Genomic DNA, 26,674 nt, shown 5'->3' with positions numbered 1-26,674 from the left:
GGGGTGTCCAGGGGGAGACCCATCCAGGGGTCCATCTTCTGATGTTTTACCTAATTACCTTCGAACATTACTTTATTCAAATAAACACCCTGTTGCGGCAAATACTGTATATTTCACGTCCTGCTTTAAAGCACATGCTGATTGACAGTGATCAGAATTAAGATCACGATTCTATCAGATAACATGTTAGGAATTGTCATGTTGTCAGTACGAGTGGTCTGAAGCATGATATGAGAGGACAGTATAGAGTGGTACTATAGCATTAGAATCAGATAGAGGGTAGGAACTGTTCATACTGTCATTACGAGTGCTTTAAAGCATGATATGAGATGACAGTATATAGTGGTATTAGCATCAGAATGAGATCAAGGCTAGGAACTGTCCATACTGTCAGTACGAGTGTTTTAAAGCATGATATGCGAGGACAGTATAGAGTGGTATTAGCATTAGAAACTGCTCAACGTTGGCGATTACAATCAACTAGCAACTTTAATGTCGTTTCGTCTTCCTTGGGGTGAAGGTTGAGGGTGGGGTGGGGTGAAGTGGGTAGTGGGTAGTGCTGTGAAATATATATCAAACATCTGGCATAGGACAGTCCATGAACTAAGTCATAACTGAAACAATGCGTCATTTTATTGCCATTGTTACCGCACTATTTAAAAAAAAGTAGAGGTTTACGACTTTTTTGAGGCCAAGGCCCCCCTCACACGAGTTTGCAACTTAACCCCTGGTCATTGGTAACTTGTCACACCCACGCATCAAGGTTGATTATTGAATATTGTTGTAGATATCCGAATTACAGACAACATCTAAAAACAATTGACAGATATTGGAAGTGCCAGGGGAATCAAGCGAAACAGGAAACAGAGATATGAAGGGGGGGGGGGGTAGGCGGGGGGGGGGGGGGGGCATAGAACTATTGTTCAGTGCGTAAGCATTAAACATGTTATTTGTAGATAGATAACTTTAATCTTCAAACTACGTCTGAACATCCTCTTGGCCTGTTTCATTCACTTAAACAATAGATCCATTCTTCAGTGGGTAAACATTAAATATATCACTCACCCCCGCCCCCACCCCCCAAAGCTTAAATCGTTAAAACGACGTCTTACCATCTCCTTGGCCAGTATCATTCACTTAAACAATAGATCTATTGTCCAGTGCGTAAAAGTTTAATATATTATTCATAAAAAGATTACTTTAATATTCAAACGACGTCAAATGAAAACATTTTTCTCAATTACCTTTTAGAGCCGATTAAACAGTCTAATTTCTTTAGACTGTTTAATCGGCTTTGACTTTGCAAATTTAAGTAAAGCGAGTGCCTCTTATTTGCATATCATAAAAAAGTAGGAAATTATTATAAATACCGATGTTCTCAAAATTCTTGATCATCAACTTTGATAACCAATTCTGATTATTTATGATATCTATCTCAGCTAAGAACATTATGATTTTCTTTTAGCGTCTCCGATCTGTGTCAATTTACGACGCTTTATAACCGGAAAGAACCTTATTAACGGGCACTTGAAAGCACACAACATCAGTAACTTTTTGATTTTTTTTACGAGATACAAGGTATAAAAAAACAACCCTCAGTCATGTAGAGAACATACAGTTGATAGAATGTGTCATTTTAAAGTATTTTTTTTTTCGTCTTCACGAATTTTATTCTGTCATCTCGTATCATGGAAATTACACTCATTTGCAAGTCAAAGTTATGGGTCTGCAACGTCTGTTTCATAACAGCTACACAAAAAAAAAAAAAACATTTTTCTATAAATGACACGGGAAAAATGCCCGTCTCTGGAGTATTGGTGTGATATACACATTTATTTGAGGCTCTCGCTTTAACCTCAATCTTGCTCAGATTTATTCCAAATTTAAAAAATAAAGTGGGTGTATTTATATAAAAAAATTAAGTTTTCATCTTATTCTTTGACGTCACAACCGATAATGTTGCCTAATTTGCCTTCTATATATATAGATTGCGAAAATCATAAATATAGCAATTGTTTACCCCATGAAAGCTTTCTTAAACGAACTTTCATATTTCCACTTGTTATACATGGGATTCACTGACAAGTGATGTAAACACCTTTTTATTTTTGTCTAGTTCAATGCATGCAGTTATTCCAAAGGTTAGAATTGAGAAGCAGAAAATAATAGTTTGTTATAAATATGACATCTGTCACTATTTTTTTTTGTATTGCGTGTTTCATTAATGTGCATTTACTTACTTTTATTTAAAAATTAACAATTTAAAACAGAACTATTTCCAGATTTTCCCAAATCAATATTACTGTAATAATAGCCTACATGACGGAGGACAAAAGTATACCTTATATGTACGCATGCGTACTCAAGTATATCTTTCCCTTTAATGTTTTACCTCTAGTATCGCAAGTTTTGTGTTCCCTACCACGTGTAATCCCTTAGGCTTTATAACGTGAGGGCCTAACTCTCTAAGATGATACAATACACGACTTGCTTTTAGAGAGCACAACATAAAACCCCTGTCCTTCCCCAGCATACTTTCTCGTTGAACCTTGGAAAATTGTGGCTGGACTCTCAAAAAGTTTATTTAAATCTATTTCCTGCAACTAAAGGAATCTAATCCACAATGCGTAGTGTTTAAGCTGACAAAGAGCTTAAGGTTACTGAATTTAAGTCCTTAAAGTAAATAAAAGGACCTTGGGCGACCGTCAATGGGCTATTCAGGGCAAATGGGAGTGGGAAGAGGTGGGGAGGGGGGGGGGGGTGATAGAAGGGTGACATGATGGCCAATTGCTATAAGGGAACATGGACTGGATTTAGTGACATTTTAACCTCTCTCAGTATTTGCGGATCGTGAAATGGCGGTTCGGGATCAGGAATGGGATCTGAAAGGAACAATCTTGCCTCGAAAGTCATTGAATACTGATCCCTGAAAGGCCCACCAGTATTGTCGTAAATATGCTAGCAAGTCAGAAAATGGTCACCCAAGCTCAAATTTCGACACGCCACTTTAATGCCACGCTAGAAGCAGATACTCACAATGAGATTAATTATCTATTTTAACAATCCTTAATTTCTTGATAGAACCAGACCCTTCATGGAAGTATTTTCAAGACTTATGGCAGTTTTAAGCCTTCTGAAAATTTGAGGCCTATATCTGTTTATACTATATAAGGAATCCAATACAATTAAAGGTCGGGAGAAGGCTTGATAATGAGCCCGTGTTCTGCCACGATCATCTGTATATACTATATAAGGAATTCAATAACTGTTAAACGTCTGAAGAAGGCTTGATAATGGGCTCGTGTTCTGCCCCGATCATCTGCATGTATACATACTATATAAGGTATCCAATAAACGTTAAATTTATAATCAAAGAGTATAATAAATAAAGAATAATTCAATCTTGACCCATTTGGGATAATGAACAGTGACGTCACTACATTCTAACATTCATGAATCTCTAGACTGTGTATATAGGTTGAAATTTTCACTCTTATATTCGATTGAACGTTTCCTGTGACCTAACAGATAAAACATTTGGAAGACGAACCGACTTGAAGATGAAACCAATTTGTCTGCCGATATGATAATCCTCTACTAATAATAAAATCGATATCTGCTAGCAATGAAATTCGTCTTTCCAATCAATCAAATTAGATTGATTACAAAACACCTTTAACCGATACCAACATGGACTAAAATCATCAACGTATAGCTGTCTTCACACTGCATATGTTTTATATGTTCAAATGTTAGAATAAACCGTCGTAAAAGTCTATAATTCTGCTTTGAGATTCGTAATATCTGATTTCTTCATTAGGTTCCCTGCTGTCTCATTCTTCAAGAAGGAACGCTAAAGGTTTTACATTGTAAGCCTCGTTAATATATGTCTCACCAAGGACACTCTCCGACTTTGAGACCATATACAGCATAGATAAGAAAAAGTAAAGAGGAATGACAAAGTTATGCCTTCCTCGTGCATATATAACCATGAATATCTGTACCTCCGAGCGTTTTCTAGCTTCGAATAACGTTCCATGTCTGTAACTTTACATTACACAGAGGCCCTGAACATAAATACATATATATACATATATATATATATATATGTATATATATATGTATATCGGGTTCAAACAATCAAGTAATTTTGATAAGATCTAACTATTCTGAATTGTATGTGACAGGATCTTGATAAAATATACACAATTTGACTGATTCGTTTGAAACCGAACACTAAGACAATTTGAGGACCAGAAGGTAAAACATCAGTCGGTATATATTCATGCATAGAATCCGAGTTTGGTTTCTACATTCTAGAAAATTAGATTGGAAAAGGTAAAATTATTTACATCAGTCTTTATTTAATATTTATTTGTTGAAATATTGCGGATGGGAAACAATTCTACAGCCTGGGTCAGTGACCATTGCCCGGCATCCTTGAATAGTGTTTGATGGTGATCTTCTCATGCATATTAATTAGCTTCAGTTGAATATATAATTATTTCATTTGGATGAATCTAGTCAAGGGTTAATAGCCTTTATTATTTATCAATTTGACTTGTTTGATTCTTAAACTTTCTTGTAGAAAATAAATTAACGAAGTTCCTTAATATAAACTTGAACAATATTTGTAAATAAATAGATATAAAAATGCATTTTCAGTACTGTGTTTTAATAGGTCAAAATATGACTGACAGCATTATCGGATATTCCAAGAGGTAAAAAGCCCATAGTTATTTGCAATTACTGTAATTGTGAAGTATGTGATTTGTATGGTTTAGAGTGGCTAGGTTTTCGTACTTAACTGTCTTGTGCATGTCACGTGGTTCATTCTTCTTCTTTTTTTAATTATCTTTGAAACAATATTCTACGTGTGCACTTTACTATTTCCCTTACGCAACTAGTGCACTGTGAAAAGAAATACTATTTACGTTATGGAGTGAAACAAATTGCCCATAATAACGAATGATGTAATCAGTGCTCTCCGCGTATTACCACTACCAGTCAAACGTTTTATACATCTTTCTCTCCCCATCCAACTACCCCCCCCCCTCTCCCATCCCTTTCCTCTCACCATCACTTTAAATTGTCCCTATCCCAACTTCGCGGACTTACCTTGAGCACAATTACCAAACGCAAACAACATTCTTTTTTCTTGTTCTTTCTTTCCTCTCAACGTCACAATTTTTGGGAGAAAATGAAGTACTTCATGTGGTTCTTTATTGTTGTAAAAACTAATTTTATCAAATTGATTTCCAAGTGTGATGATATCATTTAAAGACATCACGCTTATTTAAATGAATCAAAACTGCATGAAAGATAAATCTTTACTCGTAGGAACTATGTATCATGGGCGGATAAAGAATTTAAAAAAGGAGGGCCGTGGAACTGGGTTCATTGATGCAAAGAGGGAGAGGAGGACCCGGGGGGGGTAGGGGTGGTCCTCCTCCCCCTAAAGATAATTCATTTTAGACGTCATATGGTTATGAGGCATGTTTAGACGGTGAATTAGGTCTATAATTAAATCTATAAGCAAGGTTGTGCAAAAACTGATTTGAATCTTGTGTTGAAATGGGGTCTGAAGGGGGGGGGGGTAGCCCGTACCCCTGGATCTCCGCACCTGTGTATTATAGCGGAAGATCAGCCATAGCATGTAATAGAATGTTGTTTATAGTTGTCCGTGGTCTGTGCAAAACAACTTGAAATAAGTGCGTGTACAAACTGAAAATTATGTCATGAACTCTTCAATCCTTAAATACGGTAAAATTCTTTCTATTTTTGACAGTCTTTGTATTACTTATTAACGTTTCTTTATACAACAATAAAAAATATCAAAAGTGGTTTATGTAATACACAAAACTGAAAACCATAGCTTGTGGTTTTGTAACGTATAACCATATAAGGTCTATACTTTCATTAGACTATGCCATCGACAGCGATAATTTTAATATTCAACGACATTACTGCAACGGATCGGAGATTAGACCATATGTCTTCGCCGTGATTTATTACGAGGCAGCTATAATTTGTCTCAATTTCACTAAGGCCTACTTGTTCTCATTTTTTATTAATTTCGTTATTTTTTTTTTTTTTTTGTTCTTTCTGGTGGTTCACCTTACATACTAAGCCCTAGATATTTCGTGACGACACAAAACTTAAATGGCATTCGGAAACGTTTACAAATCTCCATTAAAGAATCCTACTTTGTTTTTTATCACTCTAGCAGAAAGACTCCTGCATGATGGGGGACAACAGATTGAATTAAACAACTATAGTTTCCTCTCACGATTGGGTGTTGTAAAAAAATAATAAAGCACGTGATGAAATATTCTGATTAATTTCGTTAAGACCAACCCGTAAATTACCGTTCTCTGACAATATATGACTGAAGAAATAACCACAATTTTCTTTTTTATCGTAAATTGGTAAAAAAAAATCAAACTGCTTCTAAATTGGGTTTGCGAGAGAATAGGTAGATATAGATAAGAAACTGTTATTTGAAACAGGCCGCGAGACAGTGAGAGAGAGATGTGTGTTTAATATTGAAAAGAGAATGACAGAATCCGTTTCCTCTGAAATGAAGTGGTTGGATAAGTTTTCGTTCACAATTTAAACTACTCATGGCTACATGTCCTTAAGAAAGAAATCCCACCATCCTCTTATCTGTTGTGAATAAAATGTTTAAGCTATAAGTTATATCAAAATGTTCTCATTTCCCATGTCACATATCAGACTGCAGTTGAGTACCTCTCGAGTACCCTTCAGGACTGTACACTTAAGTTTTCAAGAATAATATTAACATCGACACGGAGTAGCTAGAAGTGCTTTAAATGTCATGTTGGTTAATATTAAGAGTCTTTAAGAGATACGGCTGTCGTATACGGTGTAAATCATACCCAAACGAAATAATTGCTCATCGATAAACCACATTTGCTATCGGATTGACTTCAAAAAGATGCGGTTTCAAAATCCTCTATATTTAATATGTGTGAAAACATGAACACATTATTGTGAATCATTAACATGCACATGCGAATAACAAGAAAAGGTTTAAATTGTGGCCCAAAAAAAAAGACTTTAGTAATTATAAAATTAGAATTTAATAGATATAGATAACAATTATTCAGAATGTATGATATTTTAAGTTTATAGATGAAAACAATTTACTTTTGGATACTGTTATATTACAGACTTACTACTTTCCATTTACTTCCAGGAACCCAAAAGTGTGTTTATCTGGCAAAGTATATAGCTCAAAATTCTTGGTTAGCATCATGATTGATCTCTACAGAAAAACAAAATATGTCACTAAAACAGGGCTAGCATTGTTCGATACAGGCGTCAAATGCCTATACAGTGGTATTACGACCTTCCTTACCGTTTTCGAACCTCTGGACATACAATCACCATCCATAGCCTAGCCTAGTAGTTAGGGTGCACGCATATACGACGCCGGAGGCTAGGGTTATATATATATATATATTTATATATATATATATATATATATATATATATATATATATATATTTATATATATATATATATATTTATATATATATATATATTTATATATATATATATATATATATATATATATATATATATATATATATATATATATGTGTGTGTTTTATATATACCATGTCGTAACATGCATTATATATAATTCAAATGCTTTGGATCAAGTTCTACTTTGCACTCGCTTTACGCTATGCACAAACAGTAAACTTTAATTAGCATATTAATGAATGGAGTATTCTGCTTTGCTTCTGTGCTCTTGGCTAAGTGTATAAAATATACAATAAAGTGAGTGTAGGGCAAGTACTTGATTTTTTTCAAAAGTTAATTTAATATTGCCTTGAGACAAAAGAGACCTTAAGACACATTCCGGAAAATTAAAGATAAATTGGGTCTACATTATCTTAGACTGCTAGCTTGATATTTGACAGACAGACAGACAGACAGACTTTTGTATGCACTTGATACTAAAATGGATATACTCGCAGAACGGAATAACTGCAGTATAATCGAATGGTTTTTGCATGCATGTTAAGATCATGTTTAGTATCTTGTCTCCGTAGTACCTACACAGAGATATTGTTGCACTTCTGGGAATGCTGCGCGTCATAAGACATTATAGATACAACAGCCTGATAATCACCTGCCTAAAGGGTCTTGGGATTTCGATGTAAAGAATTGGGGATATAGATACTATAAGTAATAACATGTTATATCACTAGTTTGTCTTGTTTTACCTTGACTGCGTCTTCATTGTTTGTTTGTGGGGTTCTTTTAGGAGGGGGCGGGGGAGGGGGAAATGTATTTTCATTTGTTTTTTCCTTTGAAATGCGTTCTGGTTTTAGGGTCTTTACGGATTTTTATAAATATCACGCATTATGTCGTTAGGTGGACACTACAATGTCTGTTTGCACTGTGAAAAGCCTTTCCATCCCAGCCTATAGAAGCGTCATCTAACTATCTGTCAACTTTGCCATAACTTAATCGTTGCATTGCCGTACTCAATTGCCCTATTCATGTTTTTGATCTTGTTTGTTTTTCTTGTTTTTTATTTTTATTTTTAAATAATACAGGACAAAGCTATCTTCTCCTCTCCTCTCCTCTCCTCTCCTCTCCTCTCCTCTCCTCTCCTCTCCTCTCCTCTCCTCTCCTCTCCTCTCCTCTCCTCTCCTCTCCTCTCCTCTCCTCTCCTCTCCTCTCCTCTCCTCTCCTCTCCTCTCCTCTCCTCTCCTCTCCTCTCCTCTCCTCTCCTCTCCTCTCCTCTCCTCTCCTCTCCTCTCCTCTCCTCTCCTCTCCTCTCCTCTCCTCTCCTCTCCTCTCCTCTCCTCTCCTCTCCTCTCCTCTCCTCTCCTCTCCTCTCCTCTCCTCTCCTCTCCTCTCCTCTCCTCTCCTCTCCTCTCCTCTCCTCTCCTCTCCTCTCCTCTCCTCTCCTCTCCTCTCCTCTCCTCTCCTCTCCTCTCCTCTCCTCTCCTCTCCTCTCCTCTCCTCTCCTCTCCTCTCCTCTCCTCTCCTCTCCTCTCCTCTCCTCTCCTCTCCTCTCCTCTCCTCTCCTCTCCTCTCCTCTCCTCTCCTCTCCTCTCCTCTCCTCTCCTCTCCTCTCCTCTCCTCTCCTCTCCTCTCCTCTCCTCTCCTCTCCTCTCCTCTCCTCTCCTCTCCTCTCCTCTCCTCTCCTCTCCTCTCCTCTCCTCTCCTCTCCTCTCCTCTCCTCTCCTCCCCTCCCCTCCCCTCCCCTCCCCTCCCCTCCCCTCCCCTCCCCTCCCCTCCCCTCCCCTCCCCTCCCCTCCCTTCCCCTCCCCTCCCCTCCCCTCCCCTCCCCTCCCTTCCCCTCCCCTCCCCTCCCCTCCCTTCCCCTCCCCTCACCTCCCCTCCCTTCCCCTCCCCTCACCTCCCCTCCCCTCCCCTCCCCTCCCCTCCCCTCTCCACTCCTCTCCTGCTCCTCCAAAGCTGTGCATGTTAATGAAACAGAATTAAAGCCGCTTATGTGCTCACTTCTAATCAAAAAATAACACAAGGCGCGTGTTGTTGGGCTTTTCTTCACTTCATTTTTTGTCCTATATGTTGAATATTCATCTACAAGACAAACAACATGCAAATGAGGGTTACAATCAATAGTTTTGAGAAACCCTTTTACTTTGTCTTTGAAGATTTGTTTATACACAAGTTTACGTGTGAAAATAGTTTTTGCAATCAATTTTCTGTGAAAATGTCAAGAGATTCTAACAGATATCAATGAAACTTTCTGTGAAAGATACAGGGCCACGCTTTCCAAGAAATCGACAGTTTACTTAGTAAAGTCCGTTAAATTGTTATTTTCTTTTAGCAGTACTTTTTTTCAGTACTTTCTTTATAATTATACTATTGCAGAATTGATCGACAACTTTTCGAGAAAATAGCGATCTCAACTGGGCTTTGCAGGGGAATTTTCACTTAAAAATAGATCTGTATAAACGGATGTGTAGAGGGGGGGGGGGGGGGGGTGGTAGGCAGTAGGGAGTCCGTGGACCTCTAAAATATAATAATGGATGCATATTCTACATGCACCATTCATATTACACCCAGTTTCGAAACCAGTTGGTCGAACTTTGCATGGAAAGGTTACATACACGCAGTCAATATCCCCCCAAAAACATCGTCAATCCACCCGATGGCTGAAAAGCAATAAACGCATGCATGGATACAACTTAAGCTACGTTATCAACCTAAGATACTGTTCTTTCTGGCTTTGATGTTAATATGCATAACTCGGGTATATGTGGTGCGAAAATTGAATCAGACTGGGCCAAATTTAGACCCTTTTGTGACTTTGGAGAGGCGAGTAAGGGACCAAACTTTTTTTCAAAATCTCTGAAAGCTTCAAGTTATTCGGGTCGTGATGTGGGAAATTGAAGGGAGTGATATGTCTGGTCAATGCGACAGCTATCAGTGAGGGGTAGGTTGTACCTAATGAAAACATTTTAGATTCAACATGCAAGTGTTGAGTGTGTACTGTGTAAGGTAATTTAGAATCATGGAGTATGTCACCTTGGAGTTACCAACACGATCAACACAATTGTGTTTATATTGAAGTCCAGGTCAGCAAATTGACTAAATAGAATGATGTTATGGTTCATTAACTACGGAGCTGTAATGAAAAGATAAATGAAAGAAACCAGAAATAAACACTAGGTTACAATAGACAACCTTACACACGTTTGTGCGTTGTTCATAAGGTATATATATATCTGAATATCTATCTATATATATATATATATATATATAGATATATATATATATATATATATTCAGATATATATATATATATATCTGAATATCTATCTATATATATATATATATATATATATATATATATATATAGATAGATAGATAGATATTCAGATATATATATATATATATGTATGTATATATATATATATATATATATATACCATGTTCTGTTCTATTTTCTCGAACCACCTTTCTCTGTCTTTCCATCTCTCGACATCAATTCCACCGAGTCGCTTCAGAACGGAACCTCACGGGGGTTACCCAACTCACTTAAATCAATAATCAAATGCACGGATCGACACATTTAATCCCCAAATCAAACTGGAGTTCACTAAAATAAATATAGCCTTTGGTTGAATGCGAGAAGAATTTGACGGGAAACAATCTTGTCAAACGGAAAGGAAAAGATCTCCTTACGAAGATCCGTTTAAGGAATAGGCAGAGGACGACTTCGCCGTAAAAGAAGAAGAAAAAATAGAAGACAAGCCATTGCACTTTCATTAGTTTTTCTTCGTTCCAAAACATCTGGGAATTTCTAGAGTCCTTCAATTTAGATTATAACGTGTTTTTTAAATAGAGTTGTAGGCTATACAAGATCTTCCCTAGTAACGGTATAATACGTAAGGTTATGATACTACATCAATAGTATATAGCCTACAACAAAATACGTTAGGCGTATACATCGCAAGTAAAACATATACAACATATTACGTTAGGGTATAATAGCCTACATCACAAGTAAAGCAAATACAACATAATACGATAGGCTATAATAGCCTACATCAAAAGTATAGTATATACAACAAAGTACGTTAGGCTATAATAGTACAACACAAGTAAAGCATATGCAACATAATGAGTTAGCCTATAATACTATATCACTGAAAGTCAGCATACAAAATTGATGATACAGCCGCCGGAAATAACACTAGGCTATGCAGTGACCCTCACATTTCCGTACATTCCACACGTGCTGGTGTTTTGAGGGCACTACAGTAAGTATATGTTTATTCATGAATTCATAGGCGTGTATCCATAAACATGTAGCCTACTTGTGACGTCATTGAATCATTAAAAATAACATTTAAACCCAAATTGAGCTAATATAAGAAGCGGTATTAAATGAATGATAAGATATGAAAAACATATTAGGTCTTACTGTGTCCCTATTCACTATACCCGGAAAATTCAAACAACGTGTGCCGACAATATTTTGCATTTTTGAATGACTGTTTCAATATTTATCTCTCTTCAGAATATTAGACCCTGCAGTTAGAGAAAATATGTCGGTAGCTTGCATTACCCTATGTATTATACTTTTTATTTTCTTAAATTGTATATTTGTTATTACTATTTGTACAATAAATATTAAATATTGTCAAGGAGCTTTCTTTTCTCGCACTTCAATAGTTTTGACTGTAACACAAGCTTGTAATAACTTATTGTTATAAATAATTATGCAGTCATAATGGCAAAGCAATAAAAAGGTAATATTTTCAACAACAAATATCTTAAATCTTATAATCTTCGAAAAAAGAGCAACTTAATAGCTTAAACGCTTAATTTCCATATTTTTTTTGTCTTGCACAAAACAATACACTCCACGTCATCGCCATATGTTCAGACAACCCTCAATTAATTAAGAGTGTAAAATGTATTGTGAATTTTGATTTAGCTAAAAAGATTGCAAAACAATCGGAAATTTTTCATAGAAAACACACATTTAGTCTTAGCTTATACGGATGTATGTCGCCCAATTCTTTTCTCTTTTATCGTACATACCTAATTAAGATAAAATAATGATTTATTTAAAACACGACGTATCAAATATTTGCTTGTCACGGTTGGCATAATTTGTCATTAATGAATATTAATGACTTATGTATAAATCATTGTGCTTAACAAGACTACAAGAGTATTCCTATAGAACAAATTTCAACAAAATAGCATATCATTTTCTGAGAAACTTCGGTTAGTTGTCAGCCCTCCGGGAATTACGAGGTGCCAAGTCTGTTTGTTTAAGATATCAACTCGAACTACTATGTCTTAAAATATTGATTAGCTCATTTTCAGACAAATTGGACAGCATATGGAACGTGTTATATGTACATGTTTATTGCAAAAAAAGGATTCCTAAAATATCTCATACAAATGACTATATATAAGAACGTAGATAACTTTGTAAACGCTTGTTCGTTACGTTGAGCTGACAGTGTAAAATAATGATTTTAAACGTATACATGGGACCATCGCCAAGTTTTACTTGGCTGATACTGATATTACTAATATATAAATTGAATTATTTTGGTCGGTCGATTTCATCACTAACTGCAATACAAACTCATTCTAAACTTCGCAATGTTTGTTGGACTTTTTTCTTCTTTATCGCATGCTAGGTCAAATAAAATAAGTATGATTTTGATAAATGGATTTATTTAAAAAATTAAAAAATAGGCTTAATATGTTTGTCATGTAGCTTTTGGTGACTTTTAATATTGTTTTTGTTTCATTTTCCCATGTGTTCAATCAATGGCTAAAATATTAAGACATTCTTGAGGTTCCATATCAGATTCTCTTGAAGATTATATCTAACTTTTAAACGGATAAAAATGTGAATGATTTAAAGAAGATGTTTATAATCGAAAACCTTCTGAAAATGGAATGGATCCAATTGCAGCTTCATAACTTGATAAAAATATATTGCAGTTTACTCGCATCATTTTGGAAGAGTACATTGCGCAATATTGTGTGACGTCACACATGGATAACAATAAAAATTGAAATAATTACATAACATTGAAATGTAATTGAAATATGCAAAAAAATTAAGTCTTTGTTTTTAAAGTCTAATCAATCTACGTCCTCAAACTTATAAAAGTGATATATATTGTGGACAGGTTCTAACCACATCAAGGGAACATAAAATTAAAGGCAGTTCATGTGTTGGTGCAAAAAGCTGTCAGACTTTGGTGGTATTCTTTGCAGCATTGTGCTGTATTTTCTTAGGATGTTAGACAAATATGTTACATTCCTCTCATATTATGAAGAGCACAATCAGAAGACACTCGACACTTGTAGCGAGCTATCACCGTCATTTATGAATAATTCATTTGGGGCGGAACTTGGATTTTAAGAAGGAGGAGGTGTGGCCGTGGGATGGTTGAAGCCAACTCCCATATATGTGGTATGTGGAGGTCCCCCCCCCCCCCCAAGAAAGGGACAGACGTCAAATGGTTCATCTTGATGGAATATTTACACGATAAAATTAGGTTTATAATTAGGTCTAAGTTAATGATTGTGCTACCTACTACTTTTGAGATTTGTGTGTGATTGAATTGGGGGGGGGGGGGGGGCGGGTGAGGAAGACACCCCAGCGCCCTGGGTCCGCGGCTGTTTCATGCTCGAACTTTTCTTTCCTCTGGTGGAGTATAATGATCGTAGCCTATATAGAGCTATTAATAGAAGCGTCACGTGTCTCATGTCGTATACGATCCTCAATTTTGGCGGGTAATTTTAGCTAATATGTCTGTCGAGTACGAGTCAAACTTAGATCACAATTGATAATGCAATAAAGCAGAAGTAGCCTACATACCAGTGGCGTAGGAAGGTACTTTTGAGTGGGGGGGGGGGCTGAAGACTGATGGCCGGCCTGGGGGAGGGGTCTAAGGGGAGGGGGTGTCCCCCTCCCCTTTGGAATTTTTTTGCATTTCCAGGTAGCCTCAGATGCAATTTGGTGCAATATAGCACACTTCAACACCCACTCCATTTTGTAAACTTAATTTTGTATTTTCACCAGGCCTTAGATGCAATTTGGTGCTCCAAATGAGATTTTTTTCTCATTTGGAAATGAAAAAGGGGTTTTCTGACTTGCGAAGCGGGGGGGGGGCGGAATGATACTTCGCCCCTCCACATTTTTCACTGGGGGGCTGGCGCCCCCCCCCCCCAGCCCCCGGTTCCTACGCCCTTGCTACATACTACATATCACCTAATAAACATCAATTAGCAAATAATTAAGAAATAATGAAGACAGAGTAATTAAGAAATAAAATTGAATTAAGAAATAGAAAAAAATGCTACTTGGGCATAACTCTCTAATCATTTACGTTTTATTATCCTGGAGTAACGAAGATTTTATCTGACAAGTCGTCGCACAGAAGCTGAAAATGTCGATAAGCGATGTTGCTTTATTGTAATTGTGTTTGATTTATTCTGCTAAAAAGGTATGTTTATTCGTTTCTGAATAACATGCTAGCTTTATTATGTTGTTTTTACGTTCCTTTAATTGGTAGTATGTATAGTTTAAATGCCAGTCCCGACTGGCTTCTCCAGCTCTTGATATCAAGTTCGTATCAATGTGTTCTTCGTTTGATGCCTTGTGTGTCATGGCGCAGTCACAAGTTCGCCCGAGAACATTATTCTCTATTATTCTCTGGGATGTAGTTCTAAATGTTTGAATTCCTGCAACGTTTGCTGTTGTCAGTAGCTATGGGAACTGTATCCATTCGTGGAACTGTTTTCCTCTCTGATATGTATGACAATATCTACATATCGAACCCGCTTTATAAACTGTCCGAAATTTGACCAATAGGTCGGAAGTATTCTTCAAAAAGCGTGAGATATAAAACCTAAATAAAATGATTGCATGTTCTCTGATGGTCTTTATTTATACCCATAGATGCAGTTAGGCTGTACAATCAAATCAATGCCAACCAAATAAAAGTTGACATCAAAGTAACATGGTCGGTCTTGTCAAATTCAAAACATCGAGATCATGACGCAGATGCTGGATGGCATTTCCTAAACAAATGTGAAATCACCCTCGGATGACGTCATTACTCACACAAATGTTTCAATTGGTCAAACAAGCGTATAAGTCAGGAAAATAAATACGTCATCACGTGACTTCTTAACCTCAATGAAAAATTACGTGTGTATTCCATCAACACACGCGCAGCTGTTTCCCGCGCTTATATATATATATAGTTGCCCCGCTCGTGTGTCGTCTGCTATCTCCGAAACTATTTAACAGAATTCTGTTTACGAATTGATGTTGCCAGAAAACGTGATACATTATTGACATTCTCCAACTCAATAACGAGGTCACGTGGGACAATATGAAATGGACGTATGGTCCTAAAAGGCAGTCCATTCCAGTTGAACGATTATAAAATACTATACTCGTCCTAGTTTTGTAGGTTAATTGCCCAAATGAAATTATGTAAAAGTGAAGCTACTATGCTGTTACTATTTCAGAAAGAAAAAAAATTGTGATACAGAGAGTTGGAGAGAGTGCAAAAAGTGACTTTGAAAATCAATATATTGACAACAGGATTTATTGGACTGAATGGTTTAAACTATCGAAATCTTAAAGGGCCGTCAAATATGGAAGTATATGTGACTCTTGCATTTCTCACTTGTTGAAGACTTGTATAATTTTTTTAATTTTTGGTTTTGATGATCAAGTTAAACATGTTTGCTAACTTCAACACAACTACTTCTGGTTATTGTGTAAACAAGACGAATCGTTGTTAATTGACGTTCGTAACTTGTAAATTAAGCGTATGTAGAAATCTTATATATTTATTCCATAACTGAGTTTTTATCTTTTATAAAGTCATGTATCCGCCCCTGTAAGAGGCAATAGAATAATTTTGAAACATCCTCACCTCCACCTCTCCCTCTCCCACCCTCACTCCCCACCCCCCCCCCCCCCATCCACACCACTTAACTTTAAAACAGTGTTACGTAATTGAATAAATTCAATCAAAATTTCTCGAAAATAATTTACTATTATGTTTTTGAATGAACTACTGTACGGTTGAACAATATAAAGTGTGGTAGTTACAAATTTGTCTATAATACAAAAAGAATGTCAAAATCATTACCTGAAAATATTTTATAATAACAGTGAGATGACTAAAAGGTGTAATCAACTAAGTATAGCCTTTACATATTTTTGATCGGTTTCAATTCAAAACGTTTCCGAACTTTTGAAGGACTACTTGCGCAGTAAAACATATACTTGTTCTAAAATATTCTTGCGCGCATCCTGGGAGGAAAGTTGTTAAAAGATATAGGCCTACCTCATGTTTAGATTCTTGCCTAATTTATATGGATGAAATTTAGGCCCGATTCACAGAAAAGGGGTGAAAATCGATACTTTCCCTGTGAAAGAGCAACTGTACTATCGTACTAATGTCATTTACAAACGAATTTCCCATGGGTATATGAAGCCGGATAACAGCAACAGTGCTAGCCGCAGCAACAACAACGATAACAACAACACTAACAGAACAATAGGAACTTCAAGCAGCAACACTATAACAAGAACAGTAGGAACAAGAGCAGAATTATACACAAATAACAATAGCAATAGCAAAGACAATTACCATAACCGTAGGAACAGCACTAGCAACAATAATACCAACAGTAGAAACACTAGCAAGAACAATATGAACAAGAGCGGAACGAACAGAAGTAACAACAACAATAGCAGTAGCAAAAACAATAACAAGAACATTGTAAAAAACAGTATCAACAATAACACCATCATCAGAAATTATCGCAAGGACAATAGGGACAACAGTAGCAACGACAGAAGTAACAATAATATTCACAGCAGCAACAACAGCAACAATAGCAATTACGTCAGCAACCATTACACCAACAGTAGCAACAGCAACGATAACAATAAGAACAACACCAGTAATAAGAAGACAGTCATAGCAATAACTTCAATACGAGCAATAACAACATCAAACAACATCAACAACAACAGCAATAACGTCAATCAACAACAACAACATAATGACAAACAGCAACAACATTAGCAACAGCAACAGCAATAGCCACAAAAGAGAAGAAGAACAACAATCGTAACACGGCCATTACTCTCATCTTTCATCGCGAACAATCGCAAGCAAAAACAGGCACTTCTCGTGTCCCTTCCCTCCCCTCGATTTTGAAAAGACAACTCTTCCAGAAGTTGACCTTCAAATAGTCATTTGTTTTTTGGTCCATGTAATAAATCCTAATTTTCTAGTTTTAAAAACTTATTTTGTAATGATCGAGGAATTCAATCGTCAATAAAAACATTTTGCTTGAAGTGACGCTTGGCTAACTTGAAAAGTCAAAACATATTTATATCATTTTTCCATTGGAATTTGTATACTCATAAGAAATCTTCGTCGAATATTTTCGATTAATAAATTCAGTCGCTCTATGATTACAAAAGCAGGTCTAAAAAGTACTGACAGGAGTACTGAAAATGCTTTCAAATTTTCACATTTTAAAACTTACACTTTTCTCCTTTAAATGTCAAATAGTGTGATATTAACTTATGCACCTCCAGTGACAAAAATTTAAATAATAGCGGTTTTTCTCAGTAGAAAGCTTTTGTGTTTTTAATTTCAAGCGGCTGCGGTATGGTGTAAAAACTGTCCCTGTAGACTATATCAAGGGGTGACTAGACTCCCTTGCCTTCTGCATAATCAATTTAGCCCATACCAAAGAGACAACGTTGTGATGTGTTCCTGTAATGAAACCGATAAGCCATTACAGTCCAGTTCTCTTTGATGGAAAAGAAAACGCAACTTCCAGAAAAATATGTAAAATTCAGATAGAACACTACAGAAAAGGAAAACTTGTGAAAGGGTTGCAATATTTTATTTATCGTGTTATATCTTGCAATCTTAAAGAGAATTTGTTCATCAATAGCTGTAAAATGTGTCATGTGTAGTAAAAAACGATTTTCATGATTAAACGAAAGTATATATGAAGGTAACGTGCACCCATGGAAATAGTCAGAAAAAGCGACTTGAGGATTTAAACGCACGTTGTGCCAAAAAAAAGCAACCTCATGTTATACATGTGTAAAGAAATGTGTTCATAAATAAAGTAAGATTGTAATACTGAAGAATATATAATTAATACTATATGAAAGCTATTGCACATGTTTATCCCCTCCTCCACCCATCTCCATCCCCCCCACGCGATCTGCTCCTGTTTACAATATAAAATGTACTCGTTCGGGGGATGTAATAATGTTATACAACTAACGAATAAAATGACTGCATTGTTCGTTCTGATTTGATTTTTTTTTTGTTTTGTTTCGTTTTGGATATTAATTGTTTTGTTTTTCTTTGTTTCTCCAAATTTCTTTCATCAGATGTCAAATGTAACGTCTCTAGATTATCAGCTACTGACCAGGTGTCTCTAACAAAACTCAATCTCACAGAGAAGCATCTCCCTCCAAGTTTGCCGTCTGACCTGGTCAGCTTTCAGATCGATACGAAAGGTGACATCATGAGGTTAAAGATCATTTCTCTGCCGGTGAACATCTACATCGCCTATAAGCGGAAAGACACAGACCTTATTCGTACGATAGATCATCAAGGTTTGCCTATGTTATATTCTAAGGATTACAACCACACAGTGGATTTTTGTGGTGACGAAGTAACAACGGTTATTGTGCTGACGTCACCGCATAGAGGTGAGGGCGCCATTGAAACAATTTTGAAGGAAAACATCGTAGCTACAGTCCAAGGTAAGTACTTATTTATAGTAATAAATTCGTTATAAACGTCTTGTTGTTGTAGTTTTGTCTCTCGAAATTATTCAATTTCGTTTGATATGAAGAAAGTTATAAATATGAATAATTATGGTAATGTATATTAAATTGTGTACTATAAATATCCCAATTTGAGATTAGCTATCATCGGTTGAATTGAAATTCTAGGAAACTAAACCTCACGTGACCTCTAAGGAACCACATCAAAAGATGGATTACATTGTAACATTCGATGATATATATATATATATATTTATATTCTGACTTTTTGTGGGAGTTATTTTGAAAACCTCATAATGACATAGAACTGAATTACCGTATATGAGAAATATGAATACCTTAATACATAGGGTGTAAAATACTTCAATACGTAGTATGATGGAAACCTCGCATTTGAGGTAGGCTAAATCATTGTGAGGTATAGCAAAATATACCGCATTTAGTGATGTTTATTGGGTCCTCTTAAAAAGAAAGATTGAGAAAAAAAGGATTTTCTCATCATAATGAATGAGGTATATGAAACATACCTCAAAGTAAGATTGTCAACCTCCAAGTTAACTGTGCATGTTTTAATCCCGTAAAGTTTCTATGATTTTTGTTTTGTTTCTAACCTGGATATCGACAATGTGGCTGAAATTATTAAATTATATTAACATGTACGGTCGGGACAATGTAAACGATTAATAATTTACCAACCAGTGTAATACATATGCACTTCTATTGCACTATCCTTCATAATTATCAACAAAAAAAAATTCATATTGTCATATTTTCTCACGAAATAAACTTTCTTCATATGTTTTGCCTTAATTAAAAAATGTTCGTCGTAAAGTAAAATATTTCTTTTCAACAGCTGGAAGTATGTAATTTATGTATATATGAGTCAATAAGAAAAAAGTTGCCTTGATATGTTTGGTATATACACTGCTCCTTTAAGTATATAAAAACCTTTGTTTTTGCAGAATTAAAACTTATGCTTTCACATTTTCATGATCTAATCACCCGTTTGATATAAAGTACGAATATCGCTAACAATATCCGAACCGAAATAAATAAGTAAGCGAGTTACACGAAAATACCTGATAACAAGGAATAACATAACTGAATGTGATATTTCTATAAACCTTAAAGTGGATCCCCGAAAAGTAATCACATTTTACAATTTAGCCGCGGCGACATGGACAAGATGGTTTTACTGGATTAAAGGGCTAATTCAATATTGTTGTTATGGTCAAGTTTATATCCACATCTGGTGCACAAACTCACATGAACTTTTCACAGTGTGTAACTTGTTTAACTTAATATATGGATGGAGCAAGCATGGTGCGCAACCACCTCATTGGGAGGGGAGGCCTATATATGATGTTAATTTGTCTCGGAAAGGTGTCTAAGTGGAGGAGCGCACCCTACCCCTACCCCTCCCCACCACCCACCCCCTTGATAAAGTTTGGTAAAATGTAGGGAGCTTGAATGCAAAGTGATGTTATATTTTGCAACTTTGGAAATTTGTTCGAATGGTTAGTTTGTATCGCAAATACATCTTATACATTTATGTACTTTACAGTAGAAATTGTTGTCTACCAGAAGTGGGAGGCGGGGTGTGGTATTGGTGGGGCTTGGGGTGGTGGTGGTAGTGGTGGGGGTGTTTGTGGGCGAGTCCCGTTGATTCTTTCTATGCGGGCCAAAGCTCCCCCCCCCCCGAAAATATACGTGATTGCACCCCAAGGGGTACGTTGCCAATCATAAATCATAATAGAAATAATAGAAAAGAGATAATATAAAACATGTCAATATCTTCAATAAGAAGATTTGATATTTCTTTGGTGAAAATTGTGATATTTGTGTAATAGAAATGTGCCCTGCAAATGGAAGTAACTATATAGATGTAAATTGCACCTATTGTACAGATTATGTCTGTAAGACATGCACTAAAGAGATGATATTTTGATGGATTGAACATATTGATGGATGAAGAAACTGATTGATCGATTGATATGAAAATGTTTAGTATAGAAGCAAAGCCGTGTAATAAAAAATGAAAAACAAAAATCTCAAGAGTATGTGGTCGATATGATTGGTTGATTGATTGGCTGATCAGTCTAATTGGTTTACTGACGTCAGAAACTCACCATAAGTTGAACGCTCTAATTTTTACAATTTATGAAGTAATGAATACTGGATCTGAAGACTAACCGTTAAATAAATTTAAATTTGATTGATTGATTAAGTTCCTCTATAAGTTTAGTAACTCCACAGAAATGCCAGGGGCGGATCCAGGGGGGGGGGCCGACCCGGCCCCCCCCCCCTTTTTGGAAATCAGTTGCGTTTTTTTTATATGGGAGTACTTCAAATTCCTAATAGGCATAACTTGGTGAAAGAAAAGCCTAATATATATTCAGCTGCTCTTCCCTGAAACGCGATAGTTTTTATTCCAAATGTGATACTAAGGCAATTATCAGGCCTACGCGACAATTAGATACGGCTCAGTACTATAGTGCTGACTATTACTGTCAGGGAAAATCAATGCACAGTTAGCAAGTATATCATAATTATCTGAATGAAAGGGGTGTAGGCGGTTTTACACTATCTAACGCAACGTAGTCGCCAAGAACCTGAAGTATTTTTAAGGGAGGGCCCGAGGAACATGAACTTATAGCATGCTCCTCGTGGTGAAACATAATTGCACCTATTAGGTGAATTGAGTGTACTGTTACTAGTAGGAGAGACTAGTGTAGGTTTTATGACCAACTAGACCGGTTTCTGCTCTCAAACTTTATAGGAGGAACTTCATCAGTGGTAGCCTCTGAATATTTTATATTCGGCCTGGGCGTCTCGTTCTCAAAATGCATCTATTTTCTGTGCAGGAGTTTTTATGGACTCATAGTGCAGCTATAAGAGCATCTATAAGAGCTTCGTGTGAACCTTGAGAGTCAGCTGATTCTTCGTTAGTATGAAACCTTGAGTTAACAAGTAAATCTTTGGGATTTTGGGCCCTTTTGTAGGCTAGAATCGGTTCTTTTGGAAACAGTTTGGATAATTCCGCGTGCAGGGGCGTAGCGAGCGGGGGGGGGGTGGGGGTGTCACACCCCCCAATAATTTGGTCGCTGTCGGCAAATTTTGTTTGGTCGCTGTCGGCAAATTTTGGGTGTGTCGGCAAAAGGAGAAAAGGTGAAGAGAGCGGAAGGGGAAGAAAGAAGGAAAGCTGAATAGAGAAAAGGAGAACGGGAGCTTTTTTATCGGTTATTTCGATTTTCCAGTTCTTCATCTGATAAAGTCATTCACCAATCCAATCACCCGACGCCTGCAAGTTAAAAACCTCTCGGCAAATAACTGATAATGTCATGACCGTCAGTATAGCTACTGTAGCCAGGCTCAGTTAGACGAGTGCCAGAATCGCCGGCAACTCAGTGAAAGAAATGGAATTAAAGGCTTCCGTACAGGCCGCAGCCCATGAGTCGTGCTATCGTGTGACAACGTGTTGTTATTAGCCTCTGTTCAGAATGACGTCATCGCAGATGTCATTCGTTCTCCGTGGAAAACTTAAGGACACGGCTCACGAATTGTACACAATTTTTAACGTTTCTCGCTTGTATATCAATGAATGTTGTTATTTCTCATTACCGGAAAGTTTTCTGAACATTTTCATCACGAAGTTTCACTATTTCAACGATCGGTGAAAGAGAAAACACAGTTCGATAATTGGTCCCAATTAATTCTTCTTCTGTCGCCTGCCATAAAAATCATATCGAAATGGAAATTCTACGGTGCCAAATTTGACTTAAAATATGCACCAGATTGCATCTAAGGATGTTTCAAAACTAAAAATTTTCCAAAGGGAAGGGGGACACCCCCTCCCCTTAGACCCCTCCCCCATTTCAGTCACCACTTCCAGATCCGTCGGCAAATCAAATCCTCCACCCCCCCCCCCAACCAAACAATAAAACCTTCGCTACGCCCCTGTCCGCGTGTTGCGAGATTAAGCGCCAGTGATTCAAAAGTATATTTTTCATATGCGTGGTTTTGATATGGGGTGTATAGGTAAGCTTGAATACCATTGGTGGTTCCTTTTGTTTAGGTTTGGTTGTGAGGTATTGCCCACGGTTTTCAAATTTTATGCCTTTCGTGACTGAGGCAATTTCCTCTTTCTTATAGTTACGGAGTAACAGTTTCTCTGTGAACGCATTCTTTTTCTTGAAGAAATCAGTCTCATTGTTACATAGACGTGCGTATCGTAAGACTTCCCTTTAATGAAGCCTTTAAAAGTGGCAAGTGGGTGTGCAGAGTTTGTGTCGAGGTATTGGAAGGTTTCCGTGGGTTTGGTGTAGACTTTGGTGTCTAATAACCCATTGGTTTCAAACCTTGGACCTTTGAAGATTTTCAAATCTAGGTATGTTACCTCGGTGTGTAATATTTCTACCGTAAACTTTAAGAAGCGGTGAATTTCATTCAACCTGTTTACTAGTTGTTCAAGTTCCTGAGGTGAACCGTCGTAAAGCAATAGAATTTCATCTCTATAGCGGAGCCATTTTAAGATTTTATTATCTGTCGGTAAAATCTGGTTTTCCAGTCTATGCATGACGATATCACAGATTTCCGGAGAGGCTTGGCTACCCATGGCGCAACCGATCTTTTGTAGATAGAATTGGTTATTGAACTCGAAACAGTTTCTTGTTAAAAATAAGTTCAATTAGTTTGCGCATGGATATGGATTTCATAGATCTTGACATATATCTAATGCCTCCTCTTGGGGAGTATTGGTATACATGGCGACGACATCGAGTGTAGCAAGTACTACTGCTTTTGGTAACGGTGTGGCTTCCACAATTTTCAGAATGTGATTTGTGTCTTTCACATAGGTGCTTTGTTTTAATACAATAGGAAGCAAGAAATAGTCCACAAATTCCGATATTTTTTCTGTCGGTGATCCGTTTCCGCTTATTATCGGGCCCTCCCTTAAAAATACTTCAGGATCATGGCGACTACGTTGCGTTAGATAGTGTAAAACCGCCTACTACCCCTTTCATTAATAAGTATATCATAATTATCTCATTGAATATATCTTGTTTTATGTTTTTTTCTTGGGGTGAATCTGGTGTCATAATTTTCGCGCAAAAGAAAAAACGAATCGACGCAATAATAGTGTATCCATTGTACATGCACTGTTGAGCGTTGTTAAATATGTGTCTATCGAGAAAAAATATGTGCACAAAAAAGCGTGTCTGCAACGTTTCTGGTTTTTCTAGTTTTTGGCGAAATGTTTCACCATTTTGCATCTAAGCACTCACAATTAACCAAAAATTTCCAAGGGGGGGGGGGGAACAACCCCTCCCCTAGACCCCTCCCCCAGGACGCAGATCACTAAAGTGCTACCATCGGGATGTCGGCCCCCCCTTTCTCAAAATCCTGGATCCGCCCCTGAATGCACATATAGGATTGAATATGTCAAGTTATGCAATCTAGTAGGTAATTGATGCATGATGTGGTGAGTTTGTGATTGTATGATAGATTGGGATTGATTGATGGATAAAATAGATGTATTGATAAAAAATATAAACTTTGCAGATTAAAGAAAGTTGGGAAAATGAGGTAAAAATTTAAAAAAGTAAAGAAACCTTAATATGAATATCAATTTGTTTGTGTCCGATCGAAAATTGAATGATGTGTTAATGGATATGTGGATTGATTGATATGCTCAGCTGTTTTAAAGTAGTGACGTCAGAGAACGGTGGGCGGAGTCAAAACCTAATGGTCCAAGTGGACTGCTGCAAAAAGATGTCAATTGCACTGGTACGATGAACAGTCCATTATGATAGGATGTTTAAAATGCAGAAGTTATGATTTGTTTTAATATGGTGAAGTTTAATGACTGCATCTGGCAACAATCACGTGATCATGGTAAATGAGTTGAACATGTCGAAAAGAACATACGGCATAATGACATCACAAACCTCCCAATGTGTTTCAATTCTGTTGAAAGGAGGGATAATACATCCGGCAAATATAAGAATTTTTTTTTTGTCTTTTGTCCATGTACAAGTGTGACAGAGTCTGCTCCTAGAATATCCCTTAAACATGTTAACGTAAACTATATAAACAATTACAAAAATTCACGTTATCTAACTCAAGCATGCCAACAAACCTCACGAAAAATCACGAATAGTAAGATAATAATTATTATTTTATCTGTGCCCCCCAAAGAGAAAACAAACTATGACATCAAATTGATTGAAATTGATTGAAATTTGAACATTATCGCGAGAATGCCGGCATTGATTTATAATTGACATATTCTAGTTTGATATCAGCAGGGACTAATCTAAAACTATACTTTGGTTTTCTTGCAAGGAAATTGAACATCGTGCAAGCAAACGCCGATTTTCTCTCTCAGTGAACACACAGTGCCTCTATATTTCTTATCTGCTTCGTTACTTCTTTCATAATTGGAAGAAGAAGCTAAAAAAAAAATGGACTTGATATTAATTTTTTCATATTCTCATTATAACTCTGCAGTATATAACGATAATAATAATAATGACAAAAAAAAATTAATTCAATATATGCCTAGATATTTATACAGGGCTCTCTTCACTGTAAAATGTAGGTTAAACCTACGAATGCGTAAATATTCGTAACATATCGCATTGCCGTTCCGTCATTTTCTTCTACTAATTGAATTTTATAGCCTTAAATTGATTTGACTTGTTTAAAGACGTTTTCCTATAGCAAACAGCACTCGATCGATACGGTCAATAAAACGTCTTACAAATTGTTCAATAATTTTTTTTTTAATTTGGTCTTGGGCCAAAAAAACAGGCTGACTTTGTAAAACTTGCGAGAAGATTTTGTTCTTATGTTTGGTAGAAAAAGTAAATCAATATCCAGTTACGCATTTTGCCTTTTTTTAAAATTCTTTCTCAGTTGTAGTCATTTATGGTGGAAAACTGTACAATTCTATCAGGTTGGGTATAGTACTGTACGATGTACGCTTATGTGTATGTCGTAAAGAAATTGTGCCAGAGAAGTCTTGCCATTTAAATTAACAATAAACCGATATATGATGTAATCATGTAACTATATCAGATAATAACATAGCCTTAACATGTAATGACATATCAGTTAGAGTAAAACCTAATCATATAATTATATCACTAAATAAGGTAATAACATAACTTTAAAATGTAATGACATATTAGTGAATATGAAACTAATCATGGAAATAATATCACTAAATAAGGTAATAGCATAACCTTAAAACGTTATAACAGATCAGTTACAATAAAACCTTTTCATGTAATTATGTCACTATGGTTAAAACATAAC

General features: G+C 36.5%; 1 protein-coding gene across 2 annotated transcripts in view; it reads left to right on the top strand.

Moving 5' to 3' along the window:
- Nucleotides 1-26,674, top strand: part of LOC139976014 (neuronal acetylcholine receptor subunit alpha-10-like) — a 134,399-nt gene that overhangs the window by 13,621 nt on the left and 94,104 nt on the right. For both annotated transcript variants that reach the window (XM_071984390.1, XM_071984389.1), the window contains exon 2: nt 18,953-19,330. In XM_071984390.1, coding sequence (XP_071840491.1) covers nt 19,090-19,330 — 241 coding nt within the window. In that variant the 5' untranslated portion in view covers nt 18,953-19,089. The remainder of the gene's footprint in view (nt 1-18,952; nt 19,331-26,674) is intronic.

This window comes from Apostichopus japonicus, chromosome 11 (genome assembly GCF_037975245.1).
Source record: "Apostichopus japonicus isolate 1M-3 chromosome 11, ASM3797524v1, whole genome shotgun sequence".
NCBI classification, from domain to species: Eukaryota; Metazoa; Echinodermata; class Holothuroidea; order Aspidochirotida; family Stichopodidae; genus Apostichopus; species Apostichopus japonicus.
The sequence above is the reverse complement of the archived record's forward strand: the minus strand, read 5'-3'. Positions and strand labels throughout refer to the sequence as shown.